We start from the raw sequence: 23,001 nt of genomic DNA, 5'->3' as shown, positions 1-23,001 counted from the left end.
TAGTTTAGAACGGATAGAATAGAAAAAATAGGGAATATAAGGAAAATGCATTATTTATCCTTTTATGGGTTTTGCTGTTAAAAGTATCTCTAGAAATCATGCTAAGCCCCTGGTCATAAACCAGTGAATTCAGAATAAAAATCTATTTAGATGTTTGATCTTGGGCTATATTTATATCACATTTTATATTCTATGGAAATTATCTTATAAATATCCCAAGAAATGAAATGACACATTGTTTGAGTTAATGGTGATCTTTGATGAGTCTTGAGTACCAAAAGATGAGAGCATTTTTGGGTCCATAGAATACTGTTTATGAATTTTTGCATTAAAGCATTTGAAAATGAACTCAGACTTTTCTATATAACCTAGCACATCTCTCACAGGGAAATATAGATGTTTCATTAGCATGGTGCTAAAGGGATTATTTTAGTATGATGGGCAGAGAATATATAAATCTCTATACCATGATAGATTATGTAGATTTGAAGATTTCTGGCTTTTCAAAACATTTTAAGATACCTTTTATAGAATGTCGTTTGATAAAATGGGTCCAGCATTAGAATTTGATATAAAATGTATATACCTACATAAATCTTTATGTACCTGCAAAAATCCTTTCCAAAATAATTAATGTACATGGCTCATAGAAAGTACAAACCACTACAGACCCTATCAGTACATACACAAATAAAGCCTCTCTTTTTTAAAATGCTGATCTGTCATTTAGGTATCAATTATTCTCAAATAGGTCAGGGTTTCTTTGTTGTTGTACCTGTAATGGTAGGTATTTATACATATTCTTGAGTGACTATATCAACACCATCTAGCTGTCCCTTTTTGGCACCTTTCCAGCACTATTTAAAAGCATGAACAATAAAGGAATTTATAGGGCCATTTTGTTTATTTTCTAAATACTTAGAATAGTGGTTTTTATATTAATAATAATAATAGGTCTGTATACTTCAAAATTGCTGTTTTGGAAAGCTGATAATTTTTTTCAGAGTACTTAAAAACTTCCGAAAATATCACTTTCTTGTTTGTTTTAATGCTATCCAGTTAAGAAGCTTTATTAAGATATATTCATCTTCTATTTGCAAACGACATATCAGATAAAGGGCTAGTATTCAAAATCTATAAAGAACGTATCAGACTCAACACCCACAGAACAAATAATCCAATCAAGAAGTAGGCAGAAGACATGAACAGACATTTCTACAAAGAAGATATCCAGATGGCCAACAGACACATGAGAAAGTGCTCCACATCACTTGGTATCAGGGAGATACAAACCAATACCACAATGAGATACCACCACCTCACGCCAGTCAGAATGGCTAAAATTAACAAGGCAGGAAATCACAGATTCTGGCGAGGATGCACCGAAAGGGGAACCCTCCTACACTGTTGATGGGAATGCAAGCTGGTGCAACAACTCTGGAAAAGAGCATGGAGATTCCTCAAAAAGTTGTAAATAGAGCTACCCTACCACCCAGAAATTGCACTACTGGGTATTTAACCTAAAGATGCAAATGTAGTGATCTGAAAGGGCATGTGCACCCGAATGTTTATAGCAGCAATGTCCACAATAGCCAAACTATGGGAAGAATCTAGATGTCCATGAACAGATAAATGGATAAATTAGATGTGGGGTATATATACAATGGAATACTATGCAGCCATCAAAAGAAATGAAATCTTGCCATTTGCGACAACGTGGATGGAACTAGAGGGTATTATGCTTAGTGAAATAAGTCAATCAGAGAAAGACCATTATCATATGATCTCCCTGATACGAGGAAGTTGAGAGGCAAAGTGGCAGGTTTGGGGAGTAGGGAAGGAAAAAAGGAAACAAGATGGGATTGGGAGGGAGACAAACCATAAGAGACTCTTCTTTTTTTTTTTTTTTTTTTAAAGATTTAATTTATTTATTTGACAGACAGAGATCACAAGTAGGCAGAGAGGCAGGCAGAGAGATGAGGAAGCAGGCTCCCCGCTAAGCAGAGAGCCCGATGTGGGGCTTGATCCCAGGGCCCTGAAATCATGACCTGAGCCGAAGGCAGAGGCTTTAACTCACTGAGCCACCAGGCGCCCCCATAAGAGACTCTTAATCTCACAAAACAAACTGAGGGTTGCGGTGGGGGCGGGGGAGGGGGATAGGGAGAGGGTGGTTGGTTTATGGACACTGGGGAAAGTATGTGCTAGGTAAGGTGAGTGCTGTGAAGTGTGTAAACCTGGCGATTTACAAACCTGTACCCCTGGGGCTAATAATACATTATATGTTAATAAAAAATAAAAAGTTTTTAAAAAGATATATTCATCTTCCCCATCATTTTTATACCTCTTAATTGGGGGAAAAAAAGAAAACAAGAGTCCTCACTATCAACCTTCCCCAGATTTTAAATATTTTACTTATTGCTTGAGTGGATCTTGACTCTTAATAGTCAGTGACATTGAGTCTAGAAAGACTTTCTTTTTAACCTCCTTATTTTTTATTTTGAATTAAGTAAAAAACAGTAAGAATCTGTAAGTGGGATGATAGGTCAGCCATGATGTTTTGTTGAACCAAAGGCAAGGTAAGTGAGGGTAGGATTGAGATCTCTTTGATATGTTTGTTACAGGGTATACATCATTAATGTTGAGCAACAACGTCAATTTCATAGCACTGTCTACAATGTTTTTCAAGTTAGTTTGATACTTTCTTATACTAGAAATAAAGCATTTGGGAAATTTTTATGATTTTCTTTTATTTAAAAACCTAATCCCACCTGTCATTTATTAACATTTTGCTCAGATAGTAACTTTTGTTATCTGTCAGTTTTTACATAGTTACTCTTTTCTGTGATCTGTGCTTTTTGAGAAATAGAATTTTGACTTTGATTCTGTTAACTTGTATCTGATTTGATAGAATAAACTGGAAGGATAAAAGGACTTTGCTAGGAAAGAGATTGGTATAATACTGTGTGTGTGTGTGTGTGTGTGTGTTTAAATGTACTTGTGACAGTATTTTTATTTTATGGGGTTTTTTAAAAAGTTTTTTTTAAAAGATTTTATTTATCTGAGAGGGAGAGAGGGATTGAATGAGTGGGGAAAGGGGCAAAGGGAGAAGCAGATTCCCCGCAGAGCTGGGAGTTTGACGTGGTACTTGATACCAGGACCCTGGGATCATGAACTGAGTTGAAGGCAGATTTTTTTTTTAAATTTATTTATTTATTTGACAGATAGAGAGTACAAGTAGGCAGAGCAGTAGGCACAGGGAGAAGCAGACTCCCCGCTGAGCAGGGAGTCCGATGTGGGGCTCGATTCCAGCACCCTGGGATCATGACCCAAGCCGAAGGTAGTTGCTTAACAGACTGAGCCACCCAGGCACCCCTGAAGGCAGATGTTTAACCAACTGAGCCACCCAGGTACCCTGAAAAAAATTTTTTTTAAAGATTTTATTTATTTATTTGACAGAGAGCGATCACAAGTAGACAGAGAGGCAGGCAGAGAGAGAGAGGGAAGCAGGCTCCCTGCTGAGCAGAGAGCCTGATGCAGGACTCGATCCCAGGACCCCGAGATCATGACCTGACCTGAAGGCAGCGGCTTAACCCACTGAGCCACCCAGGCACCCCTGAAGATTTTTTTTAAAGGAATCTCTACACCCATCCTGGGGCTCAGACAAAGCAACACTGAGATCAAGAGCTACATGCTCTACCAACTGAGCCAACCATGCAGTTCTTTCTGTAAGTTACTTAAGTAATCATCCATGTACTTCAGAAACATTGTGTAGGTTTATTTTTATGACTGGAGAGAGATTAAATATTTATTTTTCCAGTTTTGCCTCAGGGGTACAGTTCTGTGAATCATCAGTCTTACACAATTCACAGCACTTGTCATAGCACATACCCTCCCCAATGTCCATCACCCAGCCACCCCATCTCTCCCTAACATTAAGATTGTGACTACTCTAAGTACCTCATATATGTGGAATTGTAAGTATTTATCGTCTGTGATTGGCTCCTTCAGTTTGTGTAATGTCCTCAAGGGTCATCCATATTGTAGCATATCACAGAATTTCCTTCCTTATTGAAGCTCAGTAATATTCCATTGTGTATATGGAATTTTGCTTATTCATTCATCTGTCAGTAGATACTTGGATTGCTTCTACATTTAGCTGTTGTGAATGATGCTGCTATGAACATATATATCCAAATATCTTTGAGACCCTGCTTTCAGTTCTTTTGAATATGTATTCAGAAGTGGAATTCCTGGGGGCGCCTGGGTGGCTCAGTGGTTAAAGCCTCTGCCTTCAGCTCAGGTCATAATCTCAGGGTCCTGGGATCAAGTTCTGCATTGGGCTCTCTGCTCAGCAGGGAGCCTGTCCTCCTCCTCATCCTCTCTCTCTCTGCCTGCCTCTCTGCCTGCTTGTGATCTGTCTGTCAAAAAAAAAAAATCTTAAAATAAAAAAGTGGAATTCCTGGATCATATGGTAATTGTATTTTTAATTTTTTAAGGAACTTCCATACTGTCTTCCACAATGACTGTACTATTTTATATTCCCACCAACAGTACGCAAGAGTTTGTAATTGCTCCACATCCTCACCATCACTTACAGTTTTCTGGGTTTGGGCTAGTAGCCACCCTGATGGGTGTGAGGTCGTATCTCATTATAGTTTTGATTTGCATTTCACTAATGACTAGTGATGTTTTCCCTTGTGCTTAATGGCCCTCCATATATCTTCTTTGAAGAAATGTGTATTTAAGTCTATTGCTTATTTTTTTTTGTTTCCTTGTTGTTGAGTTTTAGAAGTTTTCTATATATTCTATACCTAATCCCTTATCAGATATATGATTTGCAAATATTTCTCCCATTCTGTGGGCTACCTTCTTACTCTGTTAATAGTGCTATTTGATATGCATTAAGCTTAATCATTAAGTCCAGTTTTTCTATTTTTTCTTTTGTTACCTGTACCTTTGATGTCTTGAAGAAGAAATCAGTGGCCAATCTAAAGTCACGAAGCTTTTGTCCTGTGTTTTCTTCTAAGAGTTTTATTATTTTAGGTCCTACATTTAGGTCCTTGTTCCATTATGAGTTAATTTTTATATATGGTGTTAGGATAGGGTCCAGCTTCATTCTTTTGCATGTTGATATCCAGTTTTTCAGTATCATCTGTTGAAAGGGGTGTAGTTTTCCCATTGTATGGTCTTGGCATCCTTGTTAAAAAACATTTAACCTGTATGTGACTTCTGGGCTCTTTTCTATTCCAGTGGTTTATATGTTTGTCTTTATTCCAGTATTACACTGATTTGATTAAAGTAGCTTGGTGGTAAGTTTTGAAATCAGGAAGTGTAGGTCTTCCGCTTTTGCTCTTTTTCAAGGCTTATTTTAGGTATCCTGGGTCCCTTCAGATTCCTTATGAATTTTAGTAGAGGGTTTTTTTTTCCTTATTTCTGTAAAAAATGGCATTGGTATTTTGGTAGGGAGTGCCTGAAAATGTAGATTGCTTTGGGTATTATTGACATTTTAATAATATTAAGTCTTTGCAGTGTGTGCACATGGGAAGTGTTTTCATTTATGTTTTATTTCAGCAGTGTTTTTATAGTTTTCATTAAACAAAGTTTTCATCTCCTTGGTTAATTCCTAAATTTTGTCCTTTTTGATGCTATCGTAAGTGGAATTCTTCTGTGATTTACTTTTTAAATTATTTTGTTGTTCATCTACAGAAATGCAGTTAATTTTTACCTGTTGAGTTTGTATCTTGCTACTTTGCTGAATTCATTTATAGTATGTGTGTGTGTGTGTAATCTTTAGGGTTTTCTACATATAAGGTCATATCTGCAAAAAGAGAATTTTATTTATTCCTTTCTAATTTGCATACCCCTTCTCCTCTCTCCTCTCCTTCCCTAACTGTTCTGACTAAAACTCCCAGTACTGTTTTGCATAGAAGTGGTGAAAGCAGGGATCCTTGCCTTGTCCCTAATCTTAAAGAAAGGTCAGTGTTTCAGTATTGAGTGTGAGGCTAGCTGTGGGTTTTTCATATATGGCTTTTATTATGCAGTTTACTTCTAGTCCTAGTTTGTTGAGTATCATCATGAAAGGGTGTTAAATTTTGTCAAATGCTTCTTCCATATGAATTCAGGTGATTGTATAGATTTTTCCCCATCATTCTGTTGATGTAGAGTATTACATTGATCAATTTTCCTGTGTTGAACTATCCCTTGCATTTCAGGAATAAATCCCTCTTGTGCATGATGTATAATCCTTTTAATATGCTGCTGAATGCTTTTTGCTAGTGTTTTGTTGAGATTTTTGGCGTCAGTGTTCCTAAGGGTATCAGACTGTGTAGCTTTTGTTGTAATGTCTTTGTCTGGCTTTGGTTTCGAGGTAATAATGTCCCCTTAGAAAGAATTAGGAAGTGTTCCTTTCTCTTCAGTTTTTTTGAAAGAGTTTTAAAAGGCTTGCTATTAGTTCTTTAAAATTTTTTTTTTTTAAGATTTTATTTATTTATTTGAAATTGAGAGAGAGAGAGATCACAAGTAGGCAGAGAGGCAGGCAGAGAGAGGGAGAAGCAGACTCCCCACTGAGCAGAGAGCCTGATGCGGGGCCGGATCCCTGGACCCTGGGGTCATGACCTGAGCCGAAGGCAGAGGCTTAACCCACTGAGCCACCCAGGCGCCCTGTTGGGAGATTTTTGATTACTGATGTCAGTTTCCTTAGAAGTTACAAGTCTATTTAGATTTTCTATTTCTTCTTGACTTAGTCTTGGTAGGTTTTGTATTTCTAGGAATTGTCCATTTTATTTATCCTGTTAGTCAGCATGCAGTTGTTCATAATATTCTCTTAATAATCCTTATTTCTATACAATTGGTAGTAACGTTCGCACTTTCATTTTTGATTTTAGTAATTTGAGTCTTCTCTTTTTTTTTCCTTGGTCCTTCCAGCTAAAGGTTTGTCAATCATGATCTTTTTGAAGAACCAGCTTTTCATTTCTTTGATTTTTTTTTCTTTTCTTTCTTTCCTTCTTTCTTTTTTTTTTTTTTTTTAAGATTTTATTTATTTATTTGACAGAGAGGGACACAGCAAGAGAGGGAACAGAAGCAGGGGGAGTGGCAGGGGCAGAAGCAGCCTTCCTGCCGAGCAGGGAGCCCAATACGGGGCTCGATCCCAACCAGGACCCTGGGGTCATGACCTGAGCTGAAGGCAGAGGCTTAGAAGACAGACACTTAACAATTGGGGGTACCCCCCGAGGTGCCCCATGATTTTTTTCTCGTTTTCTATTTATTTCATTTACCTATGCTCTAATCTTTATTTCTTTCCTTCCGCTAGCTTTGGGTTTAGTTCTGTTTTTTCTAGTTCCTTAAGTTGTAAGTTAGGTTATTGATTTGAGTTTGTTCTTGTTTTTTTAATATAAGTGTTTATAGCCATTAATTCCCTCTTAGCACTGGTTTGCTGCTTTTCCTAAGTTTTTATACATTGTGTTTTCACTTTCTTTGTCTCTAAGTATTTTCCTACTTTTCATGTGATTTCTTCTTTGGCTCATTGCTTATTTAAAATTGTGTTGTTCAATTTCCACAATTTTATGAATTTTCCAGTTTTACTTTTTAAATTTATTGACATTTTATATATGGCCTAACACTTAAGTCTGTTGAAATACTGTCTCATGCACTTGAGAATATATTCTGTTGTTGTTGGATAGCATGACCTTTGTCTGTTAGATCTACTTTGTGGATTGTCTTGTTTAAGTCCTCTGTTTCCTTACTTTTATCTGATTTTTCTTTCCATTATTGTGGCAAGGGTACTGAAATTTTTAACTGTTACTGTATAACTATTATTTCTCCTTTCAGTGAATCTGGCATTTTTTACTTCATATATTTTGATGCTGTGTCATTAGGTCAATAGATACTTGTAATTGTTAAATCTTCTTGCTGCATTGAACCTTTTATTAATATATAATACCTTGTCTCTTATAACATTTTTTGATTTAAAGTCTGTTTTGACTGATATTGGTATAGCCACACCTACTTTTTTTTAAGTTACTATTTGCATGGAATATCTTTTTCCATCCTTTTACTTTCAACATGTTTGTGTCTTTGAGTCTGAAGTAAGTCTCTTGTAGACAGTATATTGTTGGGTCATGTGTTTTTATCCATTCTGCCAATCTTTGTCCTTTGATTGGAGGGTTTAATCCATTAAAACTTAATTAATTACTGAGAAGAAGGGCTTCTATCATTGGGCTATTGTTTTTTACATGCCATGTAATTGTCCCTCATTTTCTGCATTCTTATATTCTTTTGTTTAATTGATTTTGTGGGGGACGGGTAGTGAAATGTTAGATTCTTTCTTAATTTCTTTTTGTATATGTTCTGTGCGTATTATCTTTGTGGTTACCACAAGGATTACATTTATATCCTAAGGATATACACTAATTTGTATTTATATCAGTTTAAGTTCAATAATATACAAAAACTCTGCTCCTCTACAATTCCATCTTTACCCCTTTTAGTTTTTGATGTCACAAAATTATATCTTTTTATACATTTTGTGCCCCAAAACATAAACTAATAATTCTTTTAAATTCAGTAGTCTCTTGAGTTATCTAGAAAACAAAATTTGGAGTTATAGTAATATTAGCTTTTTCTTTTTCTTTTTCTTTTTTTTTTTTTTAAGTGGGCTCTACACCCACCAGAGAGCCCAGTGCCGGGCTTGAACTTCATGACTCTGAGATCAAGACCTGAGCTGAGATCAAGAGGTGGAAGTTTAATGAGTGAGCCACCGAGGCATGCTGCATTACTGTTAGCCTTTACACTAATAGTGTTCTTTAAATTTATTAGTCTCTTAAATCCAGTGTAGAAAACAAAAGAAAAAAAAGTGCAGTTGCAGAGCATTGGTACAATAATACTAGTTTTTATAATTGCCTATGTAATTATTTTTATAGAGGTCTTTATTCTCCAGAAGTCTTTGAATTACTGTGGAGTATCCTTGTAGGATCCCCTTGAGCATTTATTGCAGGGCAGATTTAGTAGCCATAACTTCCCTCAGGTTTTGTTAATCTGAGAATGTCTTAATTTTTCCCTCATTTCTGAAGGACAATTTTCCTAGATATAGAATTCTTGGTTGATAGTTTTTCTTTTATTACAGTTGACGTTTGAACTGTATAGGTCCACTTATATGTCGATATTTTTCAGTAAATGTGTTGGAAAAGTTTTTTGAGATTTGCAACAATTTAAAAAGACTCACAGACAAACTTTGTAGCATAGAAATACCCCCAAAATTATGAAAAGGTTAGATATTTTAAGAATGCAATGTATAATACATATAGCATACAAAATATATAGTGATTGTGTTATCATTAAGGCATCTGATTAATATTAGGCTATTAAGATTTTGGAGAGTCAAAAGTTATACAGAGACTTGATTGTGTGGGTGGTTGCCCCCGCCCTTTACCGTATTGTTCAGAGTCAACCATACTTTGATTATGGGTCTACTATAATCTTGCCTCCAGAGTTTCTGATGAGAAATCTGCTAATCTTCATGAATTTCCCTTGTATATGATATTTGCTTTTCACTGCTTTCAGTATTCTCTTTTACTTTGTCTTTTGAAAATTTGATTGTAATGTATTTTCGTGTGAGCATCTTTGAGTTCATCTTACTTAGGTTTTGTTGAGCTTCTTAGATGTTGATATTCAAGTCTTCATCAAATTTGGAAAGTTTAAAACTATTATTTATTCAAATATTTTTTGCTGCTTTCTCTCTTTTAGATCTCCCACAATGCATATGTTGACCCACTTGCTGGTGTCCCAACAGATTCCTTAGGCTGTTCACTTTTCTTTAATCTTTTTTTTTCTCAGACTCTATAATTTTTGTGTTTCTGTCTTCAAATTCACTGATTCTTTCTTTTGTCTACTCAATTCTGCCTTTGGATCCCTTTAGCAAAATTTTCATTTCAGTTATTATACTTTTCAGCTTTGTAGTTTATTTTTTTATTTTATTTTTTTTTAAGATTTTATTTATTTATTTATTTGACAGAGAGACACAGTGAGAGAGGGAACACAAGCAGAGGGAGTGGGAGAGGGAGAAACAGGCTTCCTGCAGGGCAGGGAGCCCGATGTGGGGCTCGATCCCAAGACCCTGAGATCATGACCTGAGCCGAGGGCAGATGCTTAATGACTGAGCCACCCAGGTGCCCCGGCTTTGTAATTTTTTTTTTTTTTTAATATTTTATTTATTTATTTGACAGAGAGATCACAAGTAGACGGAGAGGCAGGCAGAGAGAGAGAGAGGGAAGCAGGCTCCCTGCTGAGCAGAGAGCCCGATGCGGGCCTCGATCCCAGGACCCTGAGATCATGACCTGAGCCGAAGGCAGCGGCTTAACCCACTGAGCCACCCAGGCGCCCCCGGCTTTGTAATTTATTTGTGGTTTCTTTTTAGGTTTTCTCTCTCTTCATTTGTATTTTATTTTGTTCACATATCATTTTCTTGGCTTTTTTTTCACATCATTCTTTAATTCTTTGGGCAATTTGAGACAGTAGTTTTAAAGTTTTTTTCTGACAGACCTACCATTAGGTATTTTTCAGAGACAGTTTATATTGGTTTATTTTTTTTCCTTCAAGGGGCCTTACTTTCCTGTTTCTTTTATGCCTTGTGATTTTTTTTGTTGAACACTGTGCATTTGAACTTAATAACTGGTAATTCTGGAAACGAGATTTCTCCCTGCCCCCACCCCCAGCTTTTCTATTATTGTATGGTGTCTGTGTGCTGGCGTAAATTGGGTGTAAATTGAAGGTCTTCTCAGGTCTTTTTTGAGTCTTGGAATGCATAGTCACTTTTTAACTTTCCCCATATAAGCAGGTTTTTTGTTTTGTTTTGTTTTTGTTTTTGTTTGTTTGTTTGTTTTTAAGATTTTATTTATTTATTTGACAGACAGAGATCACAAGTAGGCAGAGAGGCAGAGAGAGAGAGAGGAGGAAGCAGGCTCCCTGCCGAGCAGAGAGCCCGACGTGGAGCTCGATCCCAGGAACCTGGGATCATGACCTGAGCCGAAGGCAGAGGCTTTAACCCACTGAGCCACCCAGGCGCCCCTGTTTTTGTTTTTTTAATGTCCTAATATTAACATCTAGCTTTCAAAAAGGGAAAGAAGTGAAAAATAAAGGAAAAACGGTACCAGTCCCTTAATTCCCACCAGTCACTTCGGCTATAATGAGAGGGGTTTGCAGTAATAGTAAGAGATATAACAACAATGGCTATCCACCGTTTTCTGATCACAAGCAACAGTCAGTGATCAGAGCACAGACTCTGGATATTTGGAAAACGGGCTCCTTTTTGCCTAGCCTGGCTCCTGTAAGCTATGTGCAAGCTGCTTCAAGGAACATAGGTACCTTCCCACCAAGTGGCTGAGAATGGGGATGGGTAGTTGCTATTGTGCTGAGAGCTGAAGTAAACCTTCGTTTACCATCTGTGTTGTCTGTTGGAAGTTACAAGCCTTCAGAAAAGTCCAGAGTTCCAAAATAGTTGCATCAGTTCAAGTTTGCCAGTGCAGTTGTTATTTACACTGGGAGACAGATTTCTGATGCTTCCTATGGTGACATCTTCCCTGATTTCTAACCCTTTCTTTCTTAAGTGAGTCAGGTTTTCAGTTTAATTAGATCCCTTAAAACTTATAATTCAGATTCGTGAAAACCTCTCTCTCTCTCTGTCTGCCTCTCTGCCTACTTGTGATCTCTGTCAAATAAATAAAATCTTAAAACCATATTGTTGGATTTGGTGTGCTAGTATTTTGCTGAGGATTTTTTGCATCTATGTTCATGAGAGATACTGGCCTGTATTTCTCTCTCTCTCTCTTTCTCTCTCTCTCTCTTTTTTTTTTTTTTTTTTTTGTGGTGTTTTTATCTGGTTTTGATATCAGGGTAATGCTGGCCTCCTAGAAATGAATTTGGAAATTTTCCTTTCTCTTGTGTGTTTTTGGAATAGTTTGAGAAGAGTAGGTATTAACTCTTCTTTTAAATGTTCAGTAGAATTCACCTGTAAAGTCACCCAGTCCCAGACTTCTGTTTTTTGGGAGTTTTTTGTTTATGGAGTCCATTTCTTTGCTGGTAAGTGGTCTGTTCAAATTTTTTCTTTTCCTGCTTTTTCAGTTTTGGTAGGTTCTATGATTCTAGGAATTTATCCATTTCTCCTAGGTTGTCTAATTTGTTGGCATACACTTTTTCATAATAATCTCTTGTAATTGTTTGTGTTTCTGTGTTGTTTGTTATTTCTCTTCTCTCATTTGTGACTTTTATGTATTTGAGCCCTTTTCTTGATAAATCTGGCGAGAGGTTTATCAATTTCAGTGATTTTTTTGTTTTCAGAAAAATAGCTGGTTTCATTGTTCTATTGCTTCTTTAGTTTCTGTATCAATTTTTTCTGCTAGAATATTACTTCTTTCTTTCTGCTGATTTTAGGTTTTGTTTGTTTTTCTTTTTCTAGCTTCTTTAGATATAAAGTTAAGTTGTTTATTTGAGATCTTTCTTGATTTGTGAGGTAGACCTGTATTGTTATATACTTCCCTCTTTGAACCCCTTTTCCTGAAGCTTTTGAACCATTGTGTTTTCATTTTCATTTGTTTCTGCGTACTTTTTAATTTATTTCCGGCTTGACCCAGTCATTGTTTAGTAGCATATTATTTAACCTCCATGTATTTTTGTTCTTTCCAGGTTTTTTTCTTGTGGTTGACTTCTAGTTTTGTAACATTATAGTCCAAATAGACGCATGGTATGACTTTATTCTTTTGACTTTGTTGAGGCTTCTTTTGTGACCTTCTTTTGTATGTTCTCTGTTCTGGAATATGTTCCAAGTGCACATGAAAAGAATATGTATTCTGCTCTTTTAGGTTGAAATGTTCTAAATATATCTGTTCAATCCATGTCGTCCAGTGTGTCATTCAAAGCCATTGTTTCCTTGTTGATTTTCTCTTTAGATTATCTGTCTACTGATGTGGGTAGGCTATTAAAATCTTCTACTGTTATGGTATTATTATTGATCAGTTCCTTTATGCTCATTATTAACTATTTTATGTATTTGGGTGCTCCCATGTTGGGTGCATAAATATTTACGTGTTATATCTTCTTGTTGGATTGTCTCCTTTATAATTGTGTAGTATCATCATATCATCTTTAGTCTTTTATTACAGTCTTTGTTTTAAAGTCTATTTGGGCTGATATAAATACTGTTAATCTGGCTTTCTTTTGACATCCATTTGCCTGATAAATGTTTCTCCATTCCTTTACTTTCCATCTATGAGTATATTTAGGTCTAAAGTGAGTCTCTTGTAAGCATCATATAAATGAGTCATATAAATGAGTCTTCTTATCCATTCTGTCACCCTGTGTCTGTTGATTTACATTCCATTTACACTCAAAGTAATCACTGATAGATATGTATTTATTGCCATTTTATTACCTGTTTTGTGTTTGTTTCTGAAGATTTTCTCTGAGCCTTTTCTTTCTCTCTCATAGTTTTGATGGTTTTCTTTAATGATATATGTGAATTTTTTTCTCTTTATACTTTGCATTATTTATTAGTGCTTTTTGTTGGAATCATTAGGTTTGAATATAACATCTTCTGCATATAGCAGTCTGTATTAAGCCAATGGCTGTTTAAGTTTGAACCCATTCTTTATTCCTCCTCATGTGTTGTCATATTTTACATTCTTTTACTTTGTGTTTCTTGATTGATATTTTAACAAAAATACTCATTTTTAGTGCTTTTCCATTTCCTTCCTTCATACTTTCACTTTTGGTCTTCCTTTCCACTTAAAGAGTTCCCTTTAAAATTTCATTCAGGGCTGGTTTAGTAGTCATGAACTCCTTTAGTTTTCGTTTGTCTGGGAAATTCTTTATCTCTCCCTCTTTTCTGAATGATAGTCTTGCTGGATAGAGTATTCTTGGCTCTGGATTTGTCTTGTTCAGCACATTGTGTATAGCGTGCCACTTTTTTCTAGCTTGGAAAGTTTCTGCTGAAAAATCCCCTGGTAGCCTTATGGGGTTTCCCTTGTATGTAACTGTCTTGTGTTGTCTTGCTGCTTTTAAAAATTTTTTCTTTATTGGTACATTTTGCCACTTTTGTTATAACATGTCTTGGTGTGGATCTGCTTTTGCTGATTTTATTGGGCTTTGTCTGTGCCTCTTGGATCTAAATATGTTTCCTTCTACACATTAGGGGAAGTTTCCAGCTGTTAGCTTTCAAATAAATTTTCTGCCCCCTTCTCTCTCTCTCTCTCTCTCTCTCTCTCTCCTTCTTCTGGGACTCCTATATTGTGAATGTTTTTATGTTTGGTGGAGTCACTGAGTTCCCTAAGTCTCTTTTTTGCATAATTCTTCTTTCCCTCTTTTGTTCATCTGCTTACTTTCCATTATTCTATCTTCTACCTCATTAATTCATTCCTCTGCCTCTTCCAGCCTGCTATCATTTTATCCATCATATCTTGCTTATTGCACTCTTCATCTCTGATTTTTTCTTTTTTCATCTCTATGTTAAGGGTCTTGCTGATGTCTTCCACTCTTTTCTCAAGACCAGTGAGTATCCTTATGATCATTGTTTTAAATAGTCCATCAGGCATGTTACTTCTGCCTGTTTTGCTTAGATCTCTGGCTGTGACTTTGTCCTGTTCTTTTATTTGGGACAGATTTCTCTGTCTTCTCATTTTGTCTGAGTCTCTGTGTCTGTTGCTGTGTTTTAGGAAAGTCACCTGTGTATTCTGTTCTTGAGGGTAATGGCCTTCTGAAGAAGAGGTCTTGTAGTGACCTGCTGTGTCATGTCCCCTGTTCCCTAGGGCCTGGCACTTCCATGAATCTCTCCAGTGTGTGCTGTGTGTGCTCCATTGTTTTTTCTTGGCCTCTTATCCTTCAGGCCAGTCCTCTGGAGAGACTGTCTTTGTCTGTTGGGCGGTGTTTTGCCCTTGGCCTGAACGTGGTATGTTTTAACCTGATGTGTTCTGGTGTGCTTGTGAAATGAGACCTGTCATCACTGTAGCCAGAGATGAGGCTGTGCAAAACTCCTGGGTGTGGAGACAGGATGTAGGCAAGGGTTTGGGCCAGTCTAATGGCAAGGGTGCCTACCATGCTGGAACTGAGGCCAGGGTGACTAGGAAGGGCAGTTCTACCAGAGTGTGTGTCTGTTGGAGGAAGGGGGGTTGGGCCTTGGTGTAAACAAGTTAAATAGGGAGTGTTGGCACTGCACTGGTTCCCACAGGTGCCTCTGTGCTTATGCTGAGGGGCTGGAGAAGGAAATGGTGACTGCTCGTTCCTTTGTTCCAGGAGGGTTCTCTCCATGAACACTGCCTCTCTGGGACACACTCCCAAGATGAAGGAATAACCTCCTCACTCTGTGCCCCAGGCACTCTTCAGATCACTGTTTTTAGTCTGTGTGTATGAGGGCAGTTTGTCCCACCTTCTCTCCAAGACCAGCCCCAGCGCCTGGGGGCTTTCCCTTAGCCAAGCCCACTGACCTTTAGAATTCCAGGTTTTAGGAGCCACTGGTTGCAAGAACTCAGTGGAATTCATCCCCTCTTGCTTCCAAGCCAGTTGCTATGGGGGATTCGTTTTCTCCAGCCACACTCTTGTGTGTTAGTCTGTCTCTCACCCTTCTCCACTATTGCAGTAGTCACCATCCGTTTTTTCTCTCTCAAGCCATATCTCTGCACTTCCTACTTTCTTCAGGATGGCCTCTTTTCTACCTTTAGTTGTAAAATTCTGCCAGTCTTCATGTTGATTTCTAGAGTATTTAGGAAGATAGTTACTTAGTTGAATTTGTGGGTTGAGACAAGCCTAGGGTCCTCCTACTATGCTGTCACCTTCCTATCTCTATCACACAATAAATTTTTAAAAATTTTTATTCAAATTCCAGTTAGTTAACATACAGTGTAATATTAGCTTCAGGTGTACAAAATAGTTATTCAGTACTTCTATGCATCAGCCGGTCCTCACCACAACAAATGTCCTCTTTAATCTCCATCACCTGTTTAACACATCCCTCCACTCACCTCCCCTCTGGTAACCACCAGTTCTCTATAGTTAAGAATCTTTTTCTTATTTTTTCTTTTTTTTTGTTTTTCCTTTGCTCGTTTGTTTTGTTTTTTAAATTCCATATATGAATGAAATCATATGGCATTTGTTTTTTTCTGACTGACTTACATCACTTAGAATAATATATTCCAGCTCCATTCACGTCACTGTGTGTGGCAATACTTCATTTTTTTTTTGATGGCTGAGTAATATTCCTGTGTGTGTGTGTGTGTGTGTGTGTACACACCACATCTTTCTTATCCCTTAGTTGATGGGCACTTGGGCTGTTTCCATAATTTGGCTATCATAGATAATGCTGCTGTAAATGTCACACAGTAAATTTTTTTTAATTATTTTATTTATTTGAGAGAGAGAGACAGCACGAGTTGGGGGAGTGGCAGGGGTGGAGGGAGAAGTGGACTCCCCATCGAGCATGGAGCCTGACACAGGGCCCCATCCCAGGATCCTTTTTTTTTTTTTTTTTTTTAAGATTTTTCTTTCTTTATTTGACAGAGATCACAAGTAGTCAGAGAAGCAGGCAGAGAGAGAGGAGGAAGCAGGCTCCCTGCTGAGCAGAGAGCGCGATGCAGGACTCGATCCCAGGACCCTGAGATCATGACCTGAGCCAAAGGCAGAGGCTTTAACCCACTGAGCCACCCAGGTGCCCCCCCCCCCCATCCCAGGATCCTGAAGTCAGATGCATAACCAACTGAGCCACCCAGGAACCCCCACAGTAAATTTTTGAATAAACAAATGAGTATAGTTAAATAATTGTTTTCCCTCACTTTTTTAAAGTTTTTATCTTTTCTACAAAAGTGTTATTGGAAAGTATAGTAGTCAGCTATGAGCTTTTTTGTGGGATTATGTATTTAATGAATTATTGCTATGAAATAGAAGTGATTATTATTGCTTTGGGGATTTTTCTTTTCGGTGATTTCAATAAATTTTTATGCTGTAGGAGCAAGGTATTTTTAACTTCCTAAAGTAGAGCCCATTTCCATGTGCTTTTTTAATATGCTTATGTGTGCCGATCTCTTCCAGTTAGGCTTTTTCTCTTCAGTGTTTCTGAAATAGATTGCTTAAGGAATAGTTATAGAACAGAACCTTCTAGCTGTATCTTAATATAATGTGAAATATAATTTTTGGAATGAAGTAAGCTTAGATGCTTTGTCTTACCTAAAATTTTAAAAGTAGCTGTCATTTCCTCTTTGGCCCTCCTCACATATGCTCATTATGCATGGCGAAGTTGAAAGTGTTTTCTTAAAACCGGTTGAATTTAGCACTTTCTCTTGATATGTTGTACCAATTAGTGCCTCTACGCATTCATCTTCAGTGCTATATGTAATTAAAGATTTCTAATTTTTTTTGAAGGCAGGATCCACAGCACCATTGTTTATTGACCAGCCAGAGGAGCCCGAGTCAAATGCAACAGATGGCATAGAATTATTTGAAGACAGTCAGCTAACCAGTCGCTCTAAAGCAATAGCATCAAAAACCAAAGAGATTGAACAGGTGAGAATTTAATCTTCTTTAAGTACATCATCTTTTGTTCCTATCACTTTGCACATGGTAGTTAAAGTATTTATTGAATGCGTGTATTTCATTTTGTTTTTCATGCATGATTCTGAAATTAGAATGTAAGAAACTGAAAATTGTTTGATTCAATTTCACAGTAATATTGATCAGTTTGGTCCCCTATTCCTGTTTACTTTTTTATTTTTTCAATAAAAAACAAACTCTATTTAGAGAATATCAATATGCTTGCTAGTATGAAGCAATTTTAAACTATTAAAATCAATAAGAATGGGCTGAAAGAAATTTTAAATATACCAAAATATTAGCAGATGATATTTTAGAATATTGGGATTACAGATATTTATATTTTTCATTTTACTTTTATGCATTTTTCAAATATTGAAGAAAAAGTGAAGGATAAGTGCATAGATTTAATGATGTCATTCTGAAAAGTTAGAATCTTGTTTTTAATTAAATGGTTTGCTTAAAGAATATTTATAGGTCAGAACTGTCTAGCTATATTTTACTGCAGTGTGAAATATATTTTTTCAATGAAATAAGCTTAGAGGCTTTGTCTTACCTATTGAGATTTAAAACCATTTTCTTTTAAATTGTCACATGGACTCATTATGCTTAGCAAAATTTAAAAATGTTTTAATGTGTAAATATTATCTGCCTCATAGTATATTATCACTTTAGAGGATTAAATGAAGTCAATAAAATTTGTCAGGGTTTTATAACATGTAACATGCAGTACAAATGTGTTTTTTCCCCCAGTATAGTTAACATACAGTGTAATATTAGTTTCAGATATACAGTATAGTGATTTAGCAATTCTGTACGTTACTCATTGTGTACAGGTGTTTTTGATGGTTACTCTCCAGTGCTTTGAGTAGATGTCCTATTGTTATATAGTCTTCTAAAACCTATTGGAAATTAAGAATAAAGTTAAGTCTTTTCTCAGGGTGCTTTCCAATTTCACATCAGCTAAAACCTATTTTCTGTAGTTGGATAGGAGATCATCTTAATTAAATCCTTATTGTGATTGTACAATTCATATTGATGCCACTCCAGTGGCAAAGGATAAGAATCTGGTTAGGAGATTTGTTATGTAAGCCAGTAGAATTTCAGACTGGTGGTGGTGAGCAGTGTCAGATGCCTGGAAGAACAGAAGGAAAGTGAAGAGTGAGAAAATCCTGTTTAATTTGTGATATGAAGGTGATTGGTGCCTTACAAATTACCAGTTAATTGACAGCATAAATAAAAGGTTTGCTCCTTCAGTGTATCTTCAACATCCATATGAATATTATTATCCTATGTAGAAATACTTCCCTTTTGTCCTTTTACTCTGACTTACTTTTCTTGGTGGTACTTTTTCTTTTTTTTTTTTAACCACTTGACATATGTTTTTATTTGCTTGTTTGTCCCCCCTCATCATAATGGAAGCTTCATGAGAGCAGTGATTATGTTTTATTACTTTATCTCCATTATCTTATATAGGGATTGGCACGTAGTAGACTCAAATGAAGTATTTTCTATAGATGTTGAGTGGAGTCATAAACTTGTAAGTGACCTCTGAATAGCCTCTGAGTCACTGTCAGTTAGAGACTGCATCTTAACCTGACCACCTAACATGGTGCCTAAGCCCAGCACTTTGTAGTAAGTGCTAGGGAAGTGTTTATTGAATGAATGATTTAATATTTGCTTTTCTACCTAAACAGCAGTTCTTTAAAGGAGAGGCTCTTTTAAGAATATAACTGGTATCGCCTCTTGGCCTTTTGGCTAAGACCATGTGAAGAATATAACCGGTAGAAAATTTGAAATAGCAATGTATGGTAATTTTGTTCTCGTTTATTAATATTTCTGTCTCTTCTTGTTATTATTCATAGTTGATTTATTTGATCTTAAAAAGATCTGCCAGTCAGATGTGTACAGCCTAGCAGGATACACATAAAATTATTTAGTATGGAATTAATTTTTTGTAGTACTCTATAGACATCCATACATGTTTGACCTATAAGTATGCCTAGATTTGTTTTCATTTTTCCATTGTTCAAAAACACGTGAAAAATCTGACACTAAAGAATATTGAGATTATTATAGCAAAGACAAATGACCTAAAGAAGGAAAAATAAATCTAAAAGGAAATTTCTGTATTCTGATATGACTAAAGAAGTAAAGACAATTCTTAGAAGTGTTATAAAATAGATAAGTTAATAATGTTAACTAATCTTAATTGTTAAAAATAAATTATCGTACTAAATAATGTTACCATATTCTCTTTTTAAAAGAGCACTTTAGGGGTGCCTGGGTGGCTTAGTGAGTTAAAGCCTTTGCCTTTGGCTCAGGTCATAATCCCTGGGTCCTGAGATCAAGCCCCGCATTGGGCTCTCTGCTCAGCAGGGAGCCTGCTTCCCCTCTTCTCTCTCTGCCTCTCGGCCTACTTGTGATCTCTCTCTCTGTCAAATAAATAAATAAAATCTTGAAAAACAAAATTTTAAAAAAAGAGCACTTTGGTTTTCATATATTGACAAGAAAATCAAATTGAAAATCCCCAAGATGTTAGAAAGCTAGTAAATAATCACATATAATGATTTTATAAATTTGTGTCTAAAAGTTACAGTGACTTTTGAAAATGAAAAGTTAATAAGGGGATTTTCTCTGTTTTTAACTTTTGCATATTTTATTTTTAGAAATTAAATGCCAAATGGATAGGAATAATGTAAAGGCTTGAGAAAGCCAGATGGTAGTTACACAGCTGTCCAGTAATTATTCTTTTTTTTTTTTTTAAAGATTTTATTTATTTGATAGAGAGAAATCACAAGTAGACGGAGAGGCAGACAGAGAGAGAGAGGGGAAGCAGGCTCCCTGCTGAGCAGAGAGCCCGATGCGGGACTCGACCCCAGGACCCTGAGATCATGACCTGAGCCGAAGGCAGCGGCCTAACCCACTGAGCCACCCAGGCGCCCCCAGTAATTATTCTTTATATTTTTCCACATGCTTGAAATACTCCATGATTTAAAAAAAAAAAAAAAAAGAATAATAACCTAAGAAAGCCCATGTAGATGAGGACAACAATTCAAGCTTAGAATAATATGGAAATGTAAATATTGGGGCGCCTGGGTGGTTCAGTGGGTTAAGCCGCTGCCTTCGGCTCAGGTCATGATCTCAGGGTCCTGGGATCGAGTCCCGCATCGGGCTCTCTGGTTGGCAGGGAGCCTGCTTCCTTCCCTTCCTCTCTCTCTGCCTGCCTCTCTGCCTGCTTGTGATCTCTCGCTGTCAAATAAATAAATAAAATCTTTAAAAAAAAAAAAATGTAAATATTGGTGTAATGCCCAAGCTGCTTTTTCTATCAACTGCAGTATGTTCAGATATCTTATAATAGAACATATAATTTTTTTAGGGTTTCTTTATTCTTAAGCCCTTGAATCATAAGGAAATCATTAACTTGTAGCAGTATTGCAATGTAAAATAAATTTAATCTCTCTAGGCCAAAATTTGGTTTAATTCATTAAAATTAACCCACAAAGTGGCTATTTGATGTTTAAGGGCATACATATGGAGGTAGTTTGTATCTGAATCACTTCAGTGAGAGGGCAAATTCATGTTTTTTGCCACATTATTACCATCTCATCCCTGTGCATATAAGAATTTTGATAGGGTTGGAAATGTAGATGCTTTTTGAAAAAGCTCCCCATGTTATAGTCAAATATGGCAGAGAACCGCAGTCTAAATTCCTTGAGCCAGAAGACATCAGGTTGAGTCTCTTTGTGTTGCTAGAGATCATTTGAATCATCCTGCTCAATTGTACATAAATATCCTTTAGTGGAGATGACCTATTCTATTGCCACAGCACATTTAGCCTCCTTATATTTTAGATCCTATGGTATATCTTCTTTTACCTTCATTTCCCCGGAGTTACCCAGTTTGGGCCACTTTTACTTTCACTTACCAGAATATTTTTCAAGGTTCTTAGCTTAGAGCGGGAGATTTCAGAATTTCTCCCGTCATTATAAGTAATACCTACATAGCCATCCTGTAAAAGTATAGGTGATTCATAATCTGTCTCAAGTGTTCAGCATTAACTCCTTGATTGTAATATCTCACAAGTCCTCACATACCTCTATTACTAAATTATCTGATTTGAAAGCGAATCTCACTACTTGCTATTTTGTCAGTGAGGAATCTTTGAATAAACTGTCACTTTGAACAAACCACACAAATTGACATCTGTATTACTACATTACCCTTCTTCTCTTTATTTCACCTCTGGGGATAAGGTAATATTTACTTTGACCATTTGGAACCCTTTTCATATTTAACCTCATGCTTTGTTAAAATTGTGCTTAAACGTAGCCTGTCACTGAGAGCTTCTGTTTTTTGGACATCTGGCATCTAATGATATTTTAAAATCTCTTGTAATTCCCCAAGGGCAAGATCTAGATTAGAGTTTTCTATCCATCTGCTTTCTTCAGATGGCATTAAATAATCTGAGTAGATCTGGGATGGAGTAGATGTATATAATATGCATGTTTAGGCTCTGCCTAGTACATTGTACACTGTGAACGTCAAGGTGGCTAAAATGCCCCCACAGACATAAGTAGAAAAGAAGCAGTTACCTAATGAAACAGACTGAAGATGGTAAGTAACTGCTGTTTGTTAGGATCTTTTGCTATGCAAACTAATAGTCTTGAAAAAAGAAATTCCATCTCTTCCCCCTCAAAGCACAGTACTTACATTGTGTTCTCTCTCTACCTTCGTTATGCACCTGTGGGGCTTTTTAAACGTAGAGCTTCTTGGATTTCTACCATGACTTCTCTGGTAAATAGGTTATCAGAGCTTCTCAAGTTTTAATATGCACAGAAATCACTTGTGGATCTTGTTAAAGTACATTTTCTGACTCTGTAGATCTGGGATGGGGCTTGAGATGAGAATTTCTAACATGCTCCTTGGTGATACTGATTGTCCTAGTCTATGGACCATAACTGAAGTAAGGAGTTAGAAGGAGGTAGTTGTTTTTTCGTAGTTCTTCTGCAGTTTTTTAATATGCTGAAAGCTTGAGAACTTTTACCACCTTAGCTTTATGTAAACTGAAGAAATTTTATCTTACATATTTTTAATTGATGTAATTAAAATGCAATAAAAAGCATAGATAATAATCAGTTGGATCAGTTTTGACAGTTCTAACACTGTAAATATCACCGGTAACTGTTCTTTTTCAGAACAGTTGATTGTACTGACAATAATAATGATTTAGTTAGGAACTAAAGTTATGATCATGTCTCAAAACATGTGATTTGATTTGGTTTATGTTGAATACCCTCCAGCTAATTCATTAAGGCTGTATCTTAAGTAGTAACATATATAAACATGAATTTCAAAGGACACAAGAGATTATGCAGTGCAAAACAAGTTTCCTTCATAATTCTTAGCCGCTCAGTTTCTTTCTCCAGCATATAGGTA

At 36.4% G+C, this 23,001-nt stretch overlaps 1 protein-coding gene across 9 annotated transcripts in view; it reads left to right on the top strand.

Annotated features, from left to right (window-relative positions):
- The window catches only part of PPHLN1 (periphilin 1), a 157,115-nt gene that overhangs the window by 89,054 nt on the left and 45,060 nt on the right, over positions 1-23,001 (top strand). For all 9 annotated transcript variants that reach the window (XM_059185625.1, XM_059185621.1, XM_059185624.1 and 6 more), the window contains one exon: positions 17,395-17,535. In XM_059185625.1, the coding sequence (XP_059041608.1) occupies positions 17,395-17,535 (141 nt within the window). The remainder of the gene's footprint in view (positions 1-17,394; positions 17,536-23,001) is intronic.

The sequence above is a fragment of the Mustela lutreola genome, chromosome 8, assembly GCF_030435805.1.
Source record: "Mustela lutreola isolate mMusLut2 chromosome 8, mMusLut2.pri, whole genome shotgun sequence".
Taxonomy (NCBI): Eukaryota; Metazoa; Chordata; class Mammalia; order Carnivora; family Mustelidae; genus Mustela; species Mustela lutreola.
The sequence above is the reverse complement of the archived record's forward strand: the minus strand, read 5'-3'. Positions and strand labels throughout refer to the sequence as shown.